The following is a 20,570-nucleotide window of genomic DNA, read 5'->3' on the forward strand; positions in this document are numbered from 1 at the left end:
GGAGCATATGGTAGGAAGAACTTGCGGCGCGGGCAGCACACTAGTCCGCCTTCTCGAGTCAACCCATACGGTAGGATGGGTGATGATGGCACCAGCTCCATGTCCCCATCAGGTTCAGGGCCTGGTGCTGACGGTGCCCCCACAGTTGCTGGCTGAGGCAGAGGAGACGGCTCCGACACAGATAGCAGCTGCATCAGTACTGGTAGCAATAGTGGAAAAGCTGTGCCTGGTTTGTCCACTGGTGATGGGGGACCCCTCATATGTCGTGGCAAGGACTCAGCCGTATCAGGTGATCCGTCCAGTGACACAGACTGGCGGGCGACATCAATGTGCCAGCTGGGGTTGTCCGGTCATCTTTGCACAGGCACAACTTGTTGTAATAACGTGCACAGAGGTCCTTCTCCATATAGACATCACAGAGACAGTGCATGTGGCATCAGGAGATGACAATAAGAATCCATTTTGGGCGATGACCAAACCCTTGTGCCCAGATAGCCACCGCAGGCTGGAAATGAGGCGACGGCTACATGGGTTGGTATCCCTGGGTGAGCCACAGGAGATGCAGGAGCATCCGGGGATGACGCCCGTGGAGTGTTTCAGTGAGGCTGTTGTCGCCGAATGGTGTGAACCGATAGAAAGATAGAAACTGATCTGAGGCAACGTTGGACTGGGACAGACTCACGTACTTGTTCATTTGTGTTCACCTTTCAGCCACACCACTGGACTGCAGGTGGAAGGGTGGGGCAAAAATGTGGCGAATGCCACTGGCATTGCAGCAGGAGGCAAATTACTGTGACACAAACTGAGGGCCGTTATCAAAGACCAACCGTGCTGGAAGTCCTTTAATGGAAAAAAAATTCAGTACAGCTGCCACATTGGCAGAGACCAAGTTGATGTGCAATGGATAACATACAGGAATCGAGAAAATGCATCGATTACTATTAGCCAGTATACATTAAGGAAACAGCTGGCAAAATTGATGAGGAGATGGTCCCAGGCCTGCAAAGGTTGCAGCCAAGGAGGCAACACTGTCCTCAGGGCAGCTTGCCGTGATGCACACTGTGTCTGGACCAGCCAGAAGACAGGAAAGTATGTCAGAATTCGCACGTTTAGCCTGGAGCAGAAGTTGATCTAGTAGCTGTACCAAGGGAGGAACAGCACCCAACGTTGAAGGCAATGTGCTGCTTTGTCTGACAACAATGCTGAGAGGTTACAGCAAAACTAACAGCTTGTGATCCATTATAAGATGGAATTTTGCACTATACAGGAAAATATAAAACTTCTTAATGGTATAAACAATGGCGAGGGCTTCTGTCTTTATTTGTGAATATCTAGCCTGAGCTGAATTAAGCATCTTTGATGCTTATGCAACAGGCCAGTCAGAGCCATCAAGATATTTATGAGCTAACACTGCCCCAGCCCATGCTGGGACGCGTATGTCGCTAACATTAAATGTTAACCCAGTTGGTAGGTTATGAGGCACAGATTGTAACACAGACTTCAGTTTGGAAAATGCCACTTCATGTGCCTGTGACCATTGGAAAGATGCCCCCTTGTGTAGTTAGGCATGTAACGGTTGTGTTACTGATACCGCCTCCAGCAAAAACTCACAATAACAACCGATATTACCTAAAAAGAAACTTGCAGTTCATTGACCGATGTAGGACATGGAAGAGTCACAATGGCAGAGACATTCTGACGAAGGGGTTTGATACCAGCACTAGACACCTTGAACCAAGGCAGACAATAGAAGGCTGAAATAAGTGGCACTTTTCCGAATTGCATTTTAACCTGGTCGCCAGTAACACCGAAAAGAGCATGCATAAGCTGTTGAGATGTTCGGCAGTGGAGGAGCTGGAGACCACAATATCATGAAGATAGTTTGCACAGACCTTGTGAGTTGTCCGAGAAACCATTGAAAAATCGCTGGGGCATTGGCCACGCCAAATGGTAACCGCAAGTATCGATACAAGCCAAAAGGCATTTCAGCGACCAAGAGTAATTGAGAGTCAGCATCATCAGGAAGTGACATATATGCATCAGAGAGTTTGATCCTGGAAAAATACTGACCACCAGTGAGCTTAGCAAAAAGTTCCATAAGGCATGGCAAGGGATGTGTGTCAATGATAGACTGAGCATTGACGGAAACTTTGAAATCACTGCAAAGGTGTAACTGTCCAGACAGCTTCTTGACAATGGTTACGGGGGTAGCCCATTCGCTGGATGCAATCAGTTGGACAATCCTGCAGGCTGTGAAATGGTCGAGCTCCACCTTGATTTGGTCACGTAGTGCCATCAGCACATGGCAAGCCTGAAAGAAACTGGGTCTGGCCGAAAGTTTCATGCTGATGTGGATTCTGAAATTATTGGCACAACCCAAGCCCGCAGAAAACATGGTGGAAAATTCAGAGCATAATGAGTCGAGTTGTGTATAAGGCACTTGATCAGATACGAGATTAACTACTTCAGAAATACTAAACCTGTAAAGGTCAAAGGCATCCAAACCAAACAAATTTGCAGTGTATACATTGTTCACCACCAGAAAAGTCAGTGGACGATCCACATATTTATATCTGACCGAACCCGAGAAACTACCTAATATTGGAATTCTTTGGTTACTGTAGGTGACAAATGTATGTGACACTGGCCCTAAAAGGGGAGAACCCAAGTCCATGTCGACTTGCACGTGCAAAATCTTCTGCTAAACCTTGGCATCAATAAAAGCTTACTGGTTGCAATTCAGATTGCTGATACACAATTGACATCCATGTCATTGTCTGCAATAGGCTGTTGGAATTTTGCATTACAAACAGGAGCAATGTGCCCTGTTTTGTTGGACTGGTGGCAAACAGCCCAACACTTGGGACAATCAAGCCTATCGTGAGTGACAAAACACGACGGACAAGAGGGAAGCGTGGAGCGCTTGCATTGTTCATTAGTGGGCTTGCTGTACTTTGCTGTGGCCCTGGCTTCTGAAGTCATTTGGGCCAGCCACTGAGATGTTTTGCTTGCGCAAGGACCGCTGCCACCATGTTACAAACGTCAGGGGGGGGGGGGGGGGGGGGAAGTGGGTTGACCTTCTGCAACCTAACACCGTAATTCAATCTGAGTACCTACAAGCTGCAAAACCTCAAACAATTATGCAATAGTCAGAGTCTTGGAGAGGGAGTAGTTTTCATATTGAAGGGCCTGCTCATGAGCCTCATGACTGGGGGCCAATCGAATGACTGCATCACAAACCATTTGGTCGGCATACAACTCCTTAACCATATCAGTGACAAAGTGACGATGACAGCTTTAACCCCGAAGCTCAGCTGCCTAAGTCTTACAGAAATGTTCCAGTTTCTTGTGGCACCAACAGAACTCGACTTGGGCGGCAATGACGTGAATCCACTCCCAGTAGTGCTTTGAAAGAAGGTTGCACATGTTATCAAAAAAGAGTGAAGACAATTCCTGCAGGGGTGCCTGATGGCAAAGGAATTGATTCATGCAAGGCGATAACCAAGACAAAAAGAAAGCGTGGCATAGGGTAACGTCAGTCAATCTAAACACATGAAAATGCTGTCACAACTGTTTTTCGTAGGTTTCACATTCTTTGACAGACTCATTGTATGCCAGAAACAACCGGGGTAGCGAAAGGCAAAACAGGAGGTGCGAGGGGTGACACAGCAGGCGATGTATACTGAGACAGACCTGAACAGGCCACAACAGAGGCAAGTGTTAGCAGTAGCTGGCTTTGATTGTGTTGTACTGTGGTGAATGCCTTATGCTGTTGACTGAGGTGCTGCAACACCACAATATGAACACCCTGCTGATCAACCAGACGGCATAAAAAGTCATCAGTAGCACTGTCAGACATTGTTAATGTAACGGAGGACCAACCAGAAGTTGAAAACCACATTGAGAACAATCCCATACTCGTTGTCACTTATGTTGTAGCTTCGTTGGTTAATTTGGGGGAGGGGACCAAACACTGAAGTCATTGGTCCCATAAAGTTAGAGAAGGATGGGGAAGGAAGTTGCCAGTGCCCTTTCAAAGGAACCATCCCAGCATTTGCCAGAAGTGATTTAGGGAAATAACGGAAAACCTTAATCGTAATGGCTAGATGTGGGTTTGAACTGTCACCCTTCCGAATTTTAGTCCAGTGTGTTAACCTCTGTGCCACCTCCTTTGGTGTGGTTTTGGACATGCAACACAAAGAAGAAAGTTAATACAACTTTATTAGATTGTGGCATATACACCAATCACCATAACATAGACTGAACACAATAAGAGAAGGCAAATGTATGCATGGAGCGAGTGTGGCAGCATTTAATGGGCACTCACCCATGGTGGGCTCTATCAGAAATTCATACTTTTGCTCTTTCGTGGTGCACTCTCGCAATGACAACACACTGCTAGTGTGCACGGCTTTCAAGTATGTGCACATTACTTCATCAACAATAACACTTTCAAATCTTACAGCACAAACATTTAAGCAGTCACTATCACCCTTAGAGTTCCACTTCAAGATGTATGGAATACTACATGAAGGCAAGATATAGTGGCTAGAATACATGAGGAAATGTGTGCCGCAACACACAGCAGCTGCTATGCAGAACTTGCTTCCTCTATTCTGCCCCTAAATTAGCACTCGAGAAGAGATAACAGATAGGGTATTATCAGCAACATGTAAAAGAATAAAACAAATGTTCTATACTTGACTACTTATCTCTCTACTTTGGGGATGGTGTGTAAAATTCAGACTGGGAGTTCAACTTTGTATTGCCATGTCACAGCTTGGAGCTCTGACAACAATGTACGCAACGAGTATTGACAGGTTGATACAAAATTCATCACAACAGTGCCATTTTGTCTTAAACATAAATGTAAGGAATAGGGTAAATACAGAAAAACTCACTCACAGATTGTATGAAGAGAAAACTGAAGAAGAAAACATAACCACCTTCAAACCAAAGGATAAATAAAATACAGTTTTGTGCCAATAGAGGTATACAGGGTTATTACAAATGATTGAAGCGATTTCACAGCTCTACAATAACTTTATTATTTGAGATATTTTCACAATGCTTTCCACACACATACAAAAACTCAAAAAGTTTTTTTAGGCATTCACAAATGTTCGATATGTGCCCCTTTAGTGATTCGGCAGACATCAAGCCGATAATCAAGTTCCTCCCACACTCGGCACAGCATGTCCCCATCAATGAGTTCAAAAGCATCGTTGATGCGAGCTCGGAGTTCTGGCACGTTTCTTGGTAGAGGAGGTTTAAACACTGAATCTTTCACATAACCCCACAGAAAGAAATCGCATGGGGTTAAGTCGGGAGAGCGTGGAGGCCATGACATGAATTGCTGATCATGATCTCCACCACGACCGATCCATCGGTTTTCCAATCTCCTGTTTAAGAAATGCCGAACATCATGATGGAAGTGCGGGGGAGCACCATCCTGCAGAAAGATGAAGTCGGCGCTGTCGGTCTCCAGTTGTGGCATGAGCCAATTTTCCAGCATGTCCAGATACATGTGTCCTGTAACGTTTTTTTCGCAGAAGAAAAAGGGGCCGTAAACTTTAAACCGTGAGATTGCACAAAACACGTTAACTTTTGGTGAATTGCGAATTTGCTGCATGAATGCGTGAGGATTCTCTACTGCCCAGATTCGCACATTGTGTCTGTTCACTTCACCATTAAGAAAAAATGTTGCTCCATCACTGCAAACAAGTTTCGCACTGAACGCATCCTCTTCCATGAGCTGTTGCAACCGCGCCGAAAATTCAAAGCGTTTGACTTTGTCATCGGGTGTCAGGGCTTGTAGCAATTGTAAATGGTAAGGCTTCTGCTTTAGCCTTTTCCATAAGATTTTCCAAACCGTCGGCTGTGGTACGTTTAGCTCCCTGCTTGCTTTATTCGTCGACTTCCGCGGGCTACGCGTGAAACTTGCCCGCACGCATTCAACCCTTTCTTCGCTCACTGCAGGCTGACCCGTTGATTTCCCCTTACAGAGGCATCTAGAAGCTTTAAACTGCGCATACCATCGCCGAATGGAGTTAGCAGTTGGTGGATCTTTGTTGAACTTTGTCCTGAAGTGTCGTTGCACTGTTATGACTGACTGATGTGAGTGCATTTGAAGCACGACATACGCTTTCTCGGCTCCTGTCGCCAATTTGTCTCACTGCGCTCTCGAGTGCTCTGGCGGCAGAAACCTGAAGTGCGGCTTCAGCCGAACAAAACTTTATGAGTTTTTCTACGTATCTGTAGTGTGTCGTGACCATATGTCAATGAATGGAGCTACAGTGAATTTATGAAATCGCTTCAATCATTTGTAATAGCGGAACAACGCAGAGGAAAAAGAAGTTGTATCATGAAACCACATTATCATAAGTGGAGAACAGACTTTCTGGAGACACTTATACAAATAACATTGCCACACTGCAGTTCTGTTTTTCATATTGCTGTGTATTTCACGACGAGATAAAACACACAGCCTCACCCTTGATGACATCATTGACCCACTCTGCCGTTCTGCTAACCTCAGGAGAATGAGACAAGCTGTTCAAGAGGGTTTGGTGGTGGTGGTGACAGTGTTGGATTGGGGGCACTCGATAGCAGGGTCATCAGTGTTCTTATCTGGATATTGACATTCGCAGTTTGTAGTCTGAACAGTGTCTGTCCTTGCAAGTGAAATTGCTGTGTCAATTCCCCAGGGGCAAAAAAAAAAAAAAAACTGTTTTCTTCGGAATGTCGGGCCATGTTTACAAAAATATGTGGGTCAATATGAAGGAATAGAGGGCGCTCGCACTCGCACACACACAGTTGTGCCTGTGCACTGTGGCTCAGGTGAACAGCAGTCTTTCCTGGGATGGATAGTGGGGGAACAAAAGAGACAGCAGGGGATGAGGAGGAATGTAGGAAGGGTGGGAGGGTCGGTGGGGGTGGGGGGCATTGGGGAGGCTGATGTCAGTGCTGCCTATGGGAGTGTGCAGGGACATGGTGAGGATGGGATAGTGGTCCGCCAGGTGCAGCATTGGGAGGCTGTACTTTTGGCGGTAGGGGAGGGGGAGGCAAATTGGAGAGGAGAGAAATAGAGGGAGGGGGCGGGGAAGAACTATGTAGTCGCAGAGTCAGGATAGAAAGCATGCGTAGCACTGGACTAGGGGCAGAGAAGGGGATAAACTGGTGGAGGACACAGACTAGTGAAAGTTAAGAGGCCAGGGCAGTTATGGGAATGAAAGATATGTTGCAGGAAGAGTTCCTATCTGCACATTATTTCAGAAAAGTTGGTGTTGGTGAGAAGAATCCTTATTGCACAGGCTGTGAAGCAGCTGTTTAAGTGGAGCACATGTTGGGCAGCATGCTCAGCAACTGAGTGGTCAAGCTGTCTCTCAGCCACAGTTTGGGGGTGGCCAATTGTGCGTACAGACAACTGACACACTGATTGTGGCACAGTGATCGCAGCTTATTTTGTAGATCATGTGACTGGTCTCACTGGTGGCCCTGCCTTTGACGAGGTAAGAGGTGGCAGTAGATGATGGTGGAACGTATAGGACAGGCCTTGCAAGGATATGAACCATGAGGCAAAGGGCTGGGAGCAGGGGTAGTATAGGGATGGATAAGGATATTGTGTAGTGTGAGGGTTTTCTCCTCCTTGAAGTGATCTTCTTACTCGTTTTGGTGGGATCCTGCTTTCCACCACATTTCCTGTGAAATGACTACTATTAAATAGTAATAGGCACCGGCAGGTTCACAAATTAGGTATATTATCCTAATTACAAATCTGTTTATTTCCAATTGACAGTAACTTCATACAACCAACTAATAACAAGAATATACTCTCATTATGATTCCAAGCCAAATTTGGTTGTGTGTTATATATAGATCACCCTAGTTACCAACTCCCACTACCGTGGAACTTCACCGAGGTTGGAGCTCTGCGGCTCACCGCATTGCTCCACACTCTTAGGCTCTACTTGCTCTGACGTAACGAGCAGCAATCCAGCAGCACCCCCAGAATATCTCCAACATAGATCATCACACCAATCTAAACTGAATATTTTTTTTTTTACCTGTAACAACTTAAGTATTGTTAGTTAAACACCATCTTCCACAGTTCAACTCTCAGCCTTCCATATGTATTTCTACGAACACCGACACACACTATCTTGTAATCTCAACTCAGCAGTAAGGGTGCATATCACGAACTCCCACTGACACCATGCACATTTGCATCCTTGCAATAGGTTGGGTGGGTGGCAGAATGCCACTGTGGACAGGCACAACAACAGTCAGTTAAGATTGTACTTTGAAAAACAGTCTAGATGACACAAACCACATTTATTGGTGACCAGTTAAACTGCGTAAGTCTCCAGATGCTGTCAATGATGTGGTATGGCTAAATAGCAGAATCTCTGCCCCCTAGCCATCACAATATGCCATTTGTAACCAATAGAAAGAATGTCTATTGAATAAATGATGAAAAACTTCAGTCACCAACTTAAAAATTGTATCTGCTCATAGTACTGGCTGTAAGATAAACCACTATTACAAGTGTGATCCACAGAATTAAAAATAAAATAGCACCCAATAAAAAGCTGGCAACTCTCACTGCCCTCGACGGGGCAGGCTGTATGTAGAAGGCATAATTGGTCACATAGCAACATGTATAACGTGCCTACAGTTTTTTTGTCACTGTTTGCTTATGGTATCAAATTATAATATCACCTTAAGTTGCTCATTTTAAGTTTACCCTATTATATTAATGTCACATATTTAAATGAAAATTACCATGAAGTAAGGGGCTAACAACATTACTATTACAATGCCAGCTACAGGACCATCTGCACGTATGGGACGGTAACTGTTACTTAGCAACTTGCGGCACATCGATAACCGTCAAAGATGTTATGATGTATTGAAGTATGTCTAAATTAATTTGTGTTATTTTCATTTAAATATGTTACATTTGACAGTATAAACTTAAAATTAGCAATCTATGCTGATATTATAAGAAAACATAAGCAAGCTGGTAAAAAATATTGGAGACTTGTTATACACATCACTAAGTAATCAATGACACCTTATACATACATACATGCTGCCCTGAAGAGGGCAGTGTAAGTTATAGGCTTTTCACTGTGTGCTATTTTGTTTTAATTCTTTGCATCACAAATATAATAGTGCTTAATCTTACAGCCAATATTATAAATAGATATAATTTTTAAGTTAGTAACTAAAGGTTTTCACCATGTATTCAATAAGCGTTCATTCTATTGGTTACAAATGATGTGTCGAGATGACTGGGGGTGGGGATTCCACTATTTAACCACACCACATCATTGCTTCTGCAGCAGTTGACAGCACCTGGAGGCTTCTGTAGTTCTTGCTCCTTGAATGTGTCTCCACACGTCAACTTTGGGTATAATTCCATTTTTTTTCATTACACTGTTTATACACTCCTGGAAATTGAAATAAGAACACCGTGAATTCATTGTCCCAGGAAGGGGAAACTTTATTGACACATTCCTGGGGTCAGATACATCACATGATCACACTGACAGAACCACAGGCACATAGACACAGGCAACAGAGCATGCACAATGTCGGCTCTAGTACAGTGTATATCCACCTTTCGCAGCAATGCAGGCTGCTATTCTCCCATGGAGACGATCGTAGAGATGCTGGATGTAGTCCTGTGGAACGGTTTGCCATGCCATTTCCACCTGGCACCTCAGTTGGACCAGCATTCGTGCTGGACGTGCAGACCGCGTGAGACGACGCTTCATCCAGTCCCAAACATGCTCAATGGGGGACAGATCCGGAGATCTTGCTGGCCAGGGTAGTTGACTTACACCTTCTAGAGCACGTTGGGTGGCACGGGATACATGCGGATGTGCATTGTCCTGTTGGAACAGCAAGTTCCCTTGCCGGTCTAGGAATGGTAGAACGATGGGTTTGATGACGGTTTGGATGTACCGTGCACTATTCAGTGTCCCCTCGACGATCACCAGTGGTGTACGGCCAGTGTAGGAGATCGCTCCCCACACCATGATGCCGGGTGTTGGCCCTGTGTGCCTCGGTCGTATGCAGTCCTGATTGTGGCGCTCACCTGCATGGCGCCAAACACGCATACGACCATCATTGGCACCAAGGCAGAAGCGACTCTCATCGCTGAAGACGACACGTCTCCATTCGTCCCTCCATTCACGCCTGTCGCGACACCACTGGAGGCGGGCTGCACGATGTTGGGGCGTGAGCGGAAGACGGCCTAACGGTGTGCGGGACCGTAGCCCAGCTTCATGGAGACGGTTGCGAATGGTCCTCGCCGATACCCCAGGAGCAACAGTGTCCCTAATTTGCTGGGAAGTGGCGGTGCGGTCCCCTACGGCACTGCGTAGGATCCTACGGTCTTGGCGTGCATCCGTGCGTCGCTGCGGTCCGGTCCCAGGTCGACGGGCACGTGCACCATCCGCCGACCACTGGCGACAACATCGATGTACTGTGGAGACCTCACGCCCCACGTGTTGAGCAATTCGGCGGTACGTCCACCCGGCCTCCCGCATGCCCACTATACGCCCTCGCTCAAAGTCCGTCAACTGCACATACGGTTCACGTCCACGCTGTCGCGGCATGCTACCAGTGTTAAAGACTGCGATGGAGCTCTGTATGCCACGGCAAACTGGCTGACACTGACGGCGGCGGTGCACAAATGCTGCGCAGCTAGCGCCATTCGACGGCCAACACCGCGGTTCCTGGTGTGTCCGCTGTGCCGTGCATGTGATCATTGCTTGTACAGCCCTCTCGCAGTGTCCGGAGCAAGTATGGTGGGTCTGACACACCGGTGTCAATGTGTTCTTTTTTCCATTTCCAGGAGTGTATTTTATTTGTATGTCCCTCTATATTTATAGTACTCGCTGTTCCTGAGTACAGTCTGAAAATGGTCCACCTCTGGATTGAAACCAGACACCAATAAATGTGATTTGTGTGATCTAGACAAAAGTGTGAAAGTGATCACTATTTTCCCAAAATGTTTTTGAAAGTATGAGATGGTACAGACCCTGGTGGAGAATGTGATTGAGTTGCTTCAGTCCTGGGAGAGACTGTGTGATTAGTTACTTTGTCATGCATCCACTGTGTGGAAAAATGTCCTCATAACATATTAAACTGTGACACAAATGTTCATCTCACAGTTTTCATGGTGAGTAGTTAAGAGTATCTACTGGTATCTTCATAGTCGAAGAAAACTATACTGTTTCTAGTTTGAGTGGACACTTAATAGAACAATTAACAGCTGAATAAAAATGCTAAAACTGCTTGTTATATTTGGGCAGCTGACCAGGCTCCCACTCATCCACTAACAATGAATTAACCTCTTCTCATCAACCTGTGTGGAAGTAGGCATGACACTGCACAAAATTTTAGAATACATGTCACACTGTTGCCATTATGAGCTAGGATGGCAGACAAATCTCCAGCCAAACTAAGGGTTACCTTTATGTCAGCGTGTGATATACCTGCAGTTTAAATGTGTGGTACCAGAAGTGACATTCCAGAAGCTTCACACATTGGTTGATCATCTCACTGGAGCATAAAACACTATGTGAGTGGACAGTATCCTAATCTTAACCCAGTGACTGTAACTTCCTTCCATCAGTATGTCTGGGAGGAGGTTCACCATGCCTGGATGGTCAATTTGAGTGCAATTCGTCATTTACCACCTTTGACCACTCGTCTTCCTACTGATGCATGATCCTTCTATCTGAAAATGGGGTGATGGTATGCAGGGGGATGGCACACCAAAACACAATGCCTCATCCACAAGTTTTCTTGACTGGTTTCTCCACATCTTGATGTGTCTCATACACCAAGCAACTGTTAGTCTCACAAATTTAATGACGTGGCTTAATCCCTCAGACTTAGGATCCAGTTGTGCTCCAGTGTCCCCTGAAAATATTGCTTGATGGTACTGCAAGTGCTACTTATTAAATACATCCTTGCTCTTAAATATTTTGACGATTGCAGTAATATTAGACAACAGAATGACAACTTTACTCACACACTGTGAATATATTCAAGTCTTTTATACTGAATAAGCTGTCTATGGTGAAATAATCCAGATCATAATGTTGCAGAACCTTAACTGCATCTAGAACTGAGACCCATAACTCACACTATGATGCACAGTACATTCTCCTCACTCCTGTTACACTTCTGAATGGTGCACAGAAAAACAATTAGTCCTGCATATCTGAACAAACCCAAAGTTCTAGGACTATAGTTTTTTCGCAACACATTCATGTACGTCTGAATTTCATCAATGAAATTTCACGGATTGATATGGCTCTTTGTTCGGTTCCAAGAGTTCTGGAACCTGTACAGAAAATTTGAGTAGAGATCAACATAAACACCATTTCCACCCTTTTTATTGCTCATGAAAATGACACATTATTTGTTGTACCACCATACAGTGAGACCTTCAGAGGTGGTGGTCCAGATTGCTGTACACACCGGTACATCTAATACCCAGTATCATGTCCTCTTGCACTGATGCATGCCTGTATTCGTTGTTGCATACTATCCACAAGTTCATCAAGGCACTGTTGGTCCAGATTGTTCCACTCCTCAACGGCAGTTCGGCATAAATCCCTCAGAGTGGTTGGTGGGTCATGTCATCCATAAAGAGTCCCTATCAATCTATCCCAGGCATGTTCAATAGGGTTCATGTCTGGAGAACATATTGGCCACTCTAGTCGAGTGATGTCATTATCCTGAAGGTAGTCATTCACAAGATGTGCATGATGGGGGTGCGAATTGTCGTCCATGAAGACGAAGGCCTCAGCAATATGCTGCCGATATGTTTGCCCTATCGGTCAGAGGATGGCATTCATGTATCGTACAGCTGTTACAGTGCCTTCCATGACCACCTGCGGTCTACTTCGGCCCCACATAATGCCACCCCAAAACAGCAGCAAACATCCACCTTGCTGCACTCACCAGACACTGTGTCTAAGGCATTCAGTCTGACCAGGTTGCATCCAAACACGTCTCCGATGATCGTCTGGTTGAAGGCATATGCGACACTCATCAGTGAAGAGAATGTGATGCCAATCCTGAGTGGTCCATTTGGCATGTTGTTGGAGCCATTTGTACTACACTGCATGGTGTCATGGTTGCAAAGATGGACCTCACCATGGACGTCAAGAGTGAAGTTGCACTTCATGTAGCCTGTGCGCACAGTTTGAGTCATAACACGACATCCTATGGCTGCACGAAAAGCATTATTCAAAATGGTGGCATTGCTGTCAGGGTTCCTCTGAGCCATAATCCATAGGTAGTGGCCATCCACTACAGTAGTAGCCCCTGAGCGAGGCATGTCATTGACAGTTCCTGTCTCTCTGTATCTCCTCCATGTCTGAACAATATCACTTTGGTTCACTTCGAGATGCCTAGACACTTCCCTTGTTGAGAGCCTTTCCCGGCACAAAGTAACAATGTGGACGCAATCGAACCACGGTACTGTCCGTCTAGGCGTGGTTTACCTACAGACAACACGAGCCGTGTACCTCCTTCCTGGTAGAATGTTTGGAACTGATTGGCTGTCGGACCCTCTCTGGCTGATAGGCACTGCTCATGCATGGTTGTTTACATCTTCGGGTGGTTTTAGTGACATCTCTGAACAGTCAAAGGACTGTGTTTGAGGTACAATATCCACAGTCAATGTCTATCTCCAGGAGTTCTGGGAACCGGGGTGATGCAAAACTTTTTTTGATGTGTGTAGAACATGTGCCACATTTCTCAACATGAGGTATGTTACAAAATGTTACTAGGTATTTCACTAGTAGTTCTATTCATCATCAAGGAACTTACATTTGCCAAGGTATAATGAACGAAAAACTCAAAACAGTATTTTCTATAAGGGAGTAAAATTGTATAAAAATTGCCCATGGAAATGAAAAATATAACTAAAACACAACAGTTTTTTAAATAAAAATAGAAACAGCTACAAAAATTTTCATAAGTTATGCATAATACATGATCAAATATTACTTGTGGACTCAACAGTGGTAGTTAATCTTTATAAAAGGAATAACTACACCATCCTGTCTCATTATAATACTTTTGCAAGAAAAATATGTGCCATAATCTGTAGTGCACAATAATAATACCTCATCATTCTCCAGAGTTCAACATCTTCCTCTTGCTGACTCAGTTTTTCAGGAGGACTGAGGGGAGGACATGAAGACATTCATAGGTTATAGCGGCATGTTTACAAACCTGGAGTCAGTTTTCTGAACAGACTGGAGGTAGCTAGCAGCACGTTCAGGGTTCAGCAGTCATCAGCTGGTATCCCTGATATGTGCAGTGACAAAGAGCAAAACTGTTGTTGTGGTCTTCAGTCCTGAGACTGGTTTGATGCAGCTCTCCATGCTACTCTATCCTGTGCAAGCTTCTTCATCTCCCAGAACCCACTGCAACCTACATCCTTCTGAATCTGCTTAGTGTATGCATCTCTTGGTCTCCCCCTACGATTTTTACCCTCCACGCTGCCCTCCAATACTAAATTGGTGATGCCTTGATGCCTCAGAACATGTCCTACCAACCGATCCCTTCTTCTGGTCAAGTTGTACCACAAACTCCTCTTCTCCCCAATCCTATTCAGTACCTCCTCATTAGTTATGTGATCTACCCATCTAATCTTCAGCATTCTTCTGTAGCACCACATTTCGAAAGTTTCTATTCTCTTCTTGTCCAAACTATTTATCGTCCATGTTTCACTTCCATACATGGCTACACTCCATACAAATACTTTCAGAAAAGACTTCCTGACAAATCTATACTCGATGTTAACAAATTTCTCTTCTTCAGAAACACTTTCCTTGCCATTGCCAGTCTACATTTTATATCCTCTCTACTTCGACCATCATCAGTTATTTTGCTCCCCAAATAGCAAAACTCCTTTACTACTTTAAGTGTCTCATTTCCTAATCTAATACCCTCAACATCACCCGACTTAATTCGACTACATTCCCTTATTCTCGTTTTGCTTTTGTTGATGTTCATCTTATATCCTCCCTTCAAGACACCATCCATTCCGTTCAACTGCTCTTCCAAGTCCTTTGCTGTCTCTGACAGAATTACAATGTCATCGGCGAACCTCAAAGTTTTTATTTCTGCTCCATGGATTTTAATACCTACTCTGAATTTTTCTTTTGTTTCCTTTACTGCTTGCTCAATATACAGATTGAATAACATCGGGGAGAGGCTACAACCCTGTCTTACTCCCTTCCCAACCACTGCTTGCCTTTCATGCCCCTCGACTCTTATAACTGCCATCTGGTTTCTGTACAAATTGTAAATAGCCTTTCGCTCCCTCTATTTTACCCCTGCCACCTTTAGAATTTGAAAGAGAGTATTCCAGTCAACATTGTCAAAAGCTTTCTCTAAGTCTACACATGCTAGAAATGTAGGTTTGCCTTTCCTTAATCTTTCTTCTAAGATAAGTCGTAAGGTCAGTATTGCCTCACGTGTTCCAACATTTCTACGGAATCCAAACTGATCTTCCCCGAGGTCGGCTTCTACTAGTTTTTCCATTCGTCTGTAAAGAATTCGTGTTAGTATTTGCAGCTGTGGCTTATTAAACTGATTGTTCTGTAATTCTCACATCTGTCAACACCTGCTTTCTTTGGGATTGGAATTATTATATTCTTCTTGAAGTCTGAGGGTATTTCGCCTGTTTCATACATCTTGCTCACCAGATGGTAGAGTTTTGTCAGGACTGGCTCTCCCAAGGCCGTCAGTAGTTCCAATGGAATGTTGTCTACTCCGGGGGCCTTGTTTCGACACAGGTCTTTCAGTGCTCTGTCAAACTCTTCACGCAGTATTGTATCTCCCATTTCACCTTCATCTACATCCTCTTCCATTTCCATAATAAGAGCAAAACTATGTTTACAAAATAATTTACCTGGAGCAAACTGTATATATTAAAGAACGCTGTACAATAGAGAACAATGGAATTAGCCACTGGAACCGTCAATACACTGACTTCTTATACAGGACGCTGGTGTTTACTTTATCTGGCCACCCTGACTGAGGTTTTCCTGAATCATTTCAGGCAAATCATGGGATGGTTCCTTCATAAAAGTCATGTCTGACCACCTGTCCTATCCTCCTAAAAGCATTCATACATACTCAATGTTTCTGTATATTTTTGAGAATTTATTTTCACTGTATTATGGTGACAAGTCATGTATCACTGTAAAACAGTCCCTAAATTAATAAATAAAATAAATACATGTTTTAACTGTGGTACTCAGTGCTAACAACAACCATTTATTTATAGGAGCTATTCAAAATATTAAGGGGAACGACTGGATTAACACACACTCTTCAGGATACGATGTTTTGATACACCTCACTCTGACCACATTAAATGGAACATTATGTGGCTTTCATATATGCTGGTGTAAAAATGCAAATGTACTATGACAAAGTTGCATGACTACCAGCACTTCATAATATTTTCATGCCTCTTTTCTAGTCCATCCCATACAAAAAGTTCCTATTAGCCAATGACATATATATATATAAACCCAACAGAAAATACCAAGAACAAAACACAAAATAGATCTGAACAGGGCATAATTTGAAGTTTGAGGATGAAAAGCCAGAAGCACATTTAACTGATTTGTCCACAGTAACACGAGTCAACTGATGTGTTTTATTTGCAGACATATTACACGTTCTGTATTACATACATTCATACAGCTGGGCAGCCTTCTCTGTGCAATACAGCCATAAAAGACAATGCAGCAATAAGCTACATTACTCTGTAACATGTGACTTGTGATGAATTCTTCACACAAAAAATTCTCATGATCAGCACATGAAAGTTTGTCGGTAAACTGTGGACGCATCTTCTGTATAAACTGTGACAGATGAAATTTTGTCCAAATATTTTTACTCTGTCACATGAGAATTGCTAACTTTTTCCAATGTAATTAATAAATTTAAACTTTGAGGTGACTATCAATAGCTAAATATCACCTTTTCCACCAAAACTTATGTGACTATGTTCTTTGATTTTAGTCTGTGTTATTCCACATCTCTGTTTGCATGTGTTTTTCATGCATGTAACATTCAACTAATAAATAACGTTTGTGCATTCAACCATCTTGTTAGTTCATTTATTCAACCACTGACAACAGTGACTGAAATAACTGTAACTTTTTCAGTAGATACACTTTACTCTACATCATTTTTCTGACTTCAAAAACTGGAAAGTTTTTTGAAACTCACTCATTCATAAGTGAGCTTATTAGGTTAACTGGATATGAAGACATGTATCCATGGCAAAATCTGTCATTGACTGCTTGTACTTATATGTTCCAATGAAGATAGTGTAATGTATTAAAAATTAAATGTTATAAAGAATTAATGCTATGAAAAATATATTATGCTGAAGTACACATTGGGGTAATGTCACAATATGAAGTGTGTTATTCCATAAAGATGCTAATAACCCAGTTTTTTAAAATTATTTTTGTATGCCGAGTTATGTTTAATGTATGAAAACTACAAAATTACAAGGAGGTGGAATGGCTGATATTCATGAGGTGAAACTCCAGTAGGCCTACTGCCAATACACACATTTAAAGGTGCAAAAAATTATTTTACTTTTTAGAACTGTTAGTTCCTTTCTCATGAAGGAAAGAGGAATACAGTTCATGTGTCCCTTGTTTCTAACTTTTCTTCCCTGAGCATGGAACCAATAGTTTCACAAGCTAGGGTAGTTTTTGTTATTTATGTGTCTATCAAAAGAAATACAATTTCACCTCCTGAAGATACGAAAGCCTACAAGCCAAATATTCCTTCTTATTGTAATTCTGTAGGCTAGTGTGCTTATACAGTTATATAACTATGTTTACATGTTACTGGATTTGTGTATATCAACCAGCATTTACATTGTAAATAAACTGAATGTGACTGCTTGTTGTACATCCGGGTGGCAGCTAGACGATATTTCCAAAGTTGTAGTAACTTTTTATTTGTCTTGTTTCATTCTCATTCTCACTACAATTTGCCTTTTTGCATGTTAAATAATACCTAAGGCGACACTTTTCATGGTACTCCAAAAAATTTTGGTATTAAAAGAGTTGTCTGTGAAAAGCGTTATGCCAAATGTATCTTAAGAAAATGTATCCTATGTTCACAGTAATTAAAAAGGGCTGTCATATCCTATTGTATCTGTAGTACTGACTTCAAGCAAACTTACTTTGAATTAAACATAAAAGTAACATAATATCATTCCTGAAAGTACCAATTTTTTTGTTGTGTTTGTGTTGCAGGATATATGGATTGTCACTTCGCAGTTGTTTCACTGACATGAAAATAGTTGATTTCTACAGGGTAATTAGCTTTAGCAACCATGAAGTTTAAGAATTTCCATTCATTTTTAATGTCTCTCAATTTTAATCAACCGTATATCTGTTCCTCGCACAGCATCTGATGGCAAATTTTTGTTTATTAATGTTTAATGGTATTTCCTGATAGACATAAATACGAACATTAGATGGAATCTGTTAGTTTGTAGATAGTTTGTCTCACATTCACTAAGATCATTCTTTACTTACTTGCATATTTCAATGTGAGTCCTAGCTCTGTAATGAGCTTTGCATCTCTCTCGGCCATTTCCAGTACAGGGTCAATAAGAACGGCTTCCTTTGACTTTACGTCAGCCAGTAGATATGTGTATGTACTGCTTTCCTGATCATATAACTAGATATTTTGGAGAAAAAGTATTAATCATGAGTATCAAAACATTTCATTGGGCGGCATCTAAAATGACTAACTTACAGATATATGTACGAGATATACACATTCTGTGTATCTCACCTGTCGGAAAAAGAAATCCTTCGATAATGGTATCGTTTCCGTCATTTTTATATAAGTAGTGTCGAGACCGGTTCCAAAAATTGAACGTTTCGGCCCACTATTTACGTTCTTGATGCTGTTATGAATAACCCTTTTCCCCACACAAACGAAGAGATAGCCTTTCTTAAAAAGCATTTCACTGCAACAGCAGAATCGCGGTGTCAACACCTCTATATATTATCTGGTAACGACATAGTAAGCCGGAATTTATCATGTCATGTTTTCTGGCAGATAACGAAGAGACAGCATGAATATCATGTCATCACACTTAGAATTTTTCGTGTTAACTGTTCACGCTATGTACCTAAACAAACGACGTTCGACGCATTATTTAGGATGACTAGCTAGGTTGTGTTTTGTTTCTCGGAATAGATAAGACGTCACGAATAACAGGTATAAAGTAAATTATCTTTTTCAGTCTGTGGTTGGATTACTTCGTGGTAAAGTGGAATCAAAGGGGCTAACAGGTGACTGGTCTCTTTTTAAGAGTATGGCTCAGTCACGGCCGCCTCTGATTCGTGAGTGAACTAACATATTTATTTACGTTATGAAAAAACCTAAATCAGGGTGGCCAGATAGAGTAAACTCCATCCTCACGAGTATACAGTCATACAGTGTATTGGACGACTGTGCCATGGGGGCGTACCCTTTGGAAGCATAAGGTGAAAATGTAAACACACAAAATAAAGTGAGTTATAGTTAGCGTAATTATTTAATTAAACATATAGTCTCAACTTGTGGTGAGCCGACCAGTTAATTATCGCTCCTTAGTATTTCACTGTCCTACGTATTTTATTGAACTACCGTATCGCTAAAAGAAGACAACTACACACCTGCTTGTCTTATAGAATTAGACTAACAAGAATACTGCCCTGTCCCTCAACTTGGTCTTCAGAAAACTGCTGTGTTTACGTTTGACAACTAAAAATATATAGCAGGAACCGAGGGAGCGTGACGTGCGAACTGTATACTGCCCTGTCCCTCACAACTTGGTCTTCAGAAAACTGCTGTGTTTACGTTTGACAACTAAAAATATATAGCAGGAACCGAGGGAGCGTGACGTGCGAACTGTATACGCCCACGGGCTCTCTCGGTTGGAACTGTGATGCGCAGGATAATGCTGAGCGTTTTTTCTGATTTTTGTTCTTCTTCTTTGACCTTAAACGTAATATCTTTAGCGCCATCCATGTTAAAACCACCCCAAAAATAATATTTACCTGTAGAGGCTTGTTATTGTTGTAGAAATGTCCTGGAACTTGATGCGCAGTACTTTTTCGTCAAATATCGCAAATTTTATAATTTATTATTACAGTGATAAATACACATAAAATAAAGGAAATTTGGGCCGGATTACACTTATAAACAAAATCTCACATGTAAACGATCAGCATGTAGCCGTATTTACCAAATATTTCGTGATGTGCATATAAAGTGACTCGTTCCACATCATAATGATTAATCGTGCAAATTATCCATGGGGCGAAGTGGAAACTTCCAGGCATTCCTTATGGCGGTTTGGAAAAACTAAACTCGAAGGCCGAACAAAAGTTTGAAAACAGTGGCCCCGAATGCGAGTCCAGTGCCTCAACACAGCCCCACCATGGTCTATACAATATATGGAAAAGAAACAGTGAATAATGTTA

At 42.7% G+C, this 20,570-nt stretch overlaps 1 protein-coding gene across 2 annotated transcripts in view; it reads right to left on the minus strand.

Moving 5' to 3' along the window:
* LOC126210047 (persulfide dioxygenase ETHE1, mitochondrial) overlaps positions 1-19,984 on the minus strand; it is a 72,509-nt gene extending 52,525 nt beyond the window's left edge. Inside the window, exons 1-4 of one of the 2 annotated variants that reach the window (XM_049939157.1) lie at positions 19,914-19,984; positions 19,761-19,810; positions 18,889-19,066; positions 18,627-18,771 (exon numbers count right to left, since the gene is read on the minus strand). In XM_049939157.1, the coding sequence (XP_049795114.1) occupies positions 18,627-18,771; positions 18,889-19,062 (319 nt within the window). In that variant the 5' untranslated portion in view covers positions 19,063-19,066; positions 19,761-19,810; positions 19,914-19,984. Of the gene's footprint in view, positions 1-18,626; positions 18,772-18,888; positions 19,623-19,760; positions 19,811-19,913 lie in introns of those variants that run through there. The other variant, XM_049939156.1, reaches the window with a different exon arrangement.
* Positions 19,985-20,570: the final 586 nt, after the last annotated feature.

Source organism: Schistocerca nitens, chromosome 10, assembly GCF_023898315.1.
Source record: "Schistocerca nitens isolate TAMUIC-IGC-003100 chromosome 10, iqSchNite1.1, whole genome shotgun sequence".
Lineage (NCBI taxonomy): Eukaryota > Metazoa > Arthropoda > Insecta > Orthoptera > Acrididae > Schistocerca > Schistocerca nitens.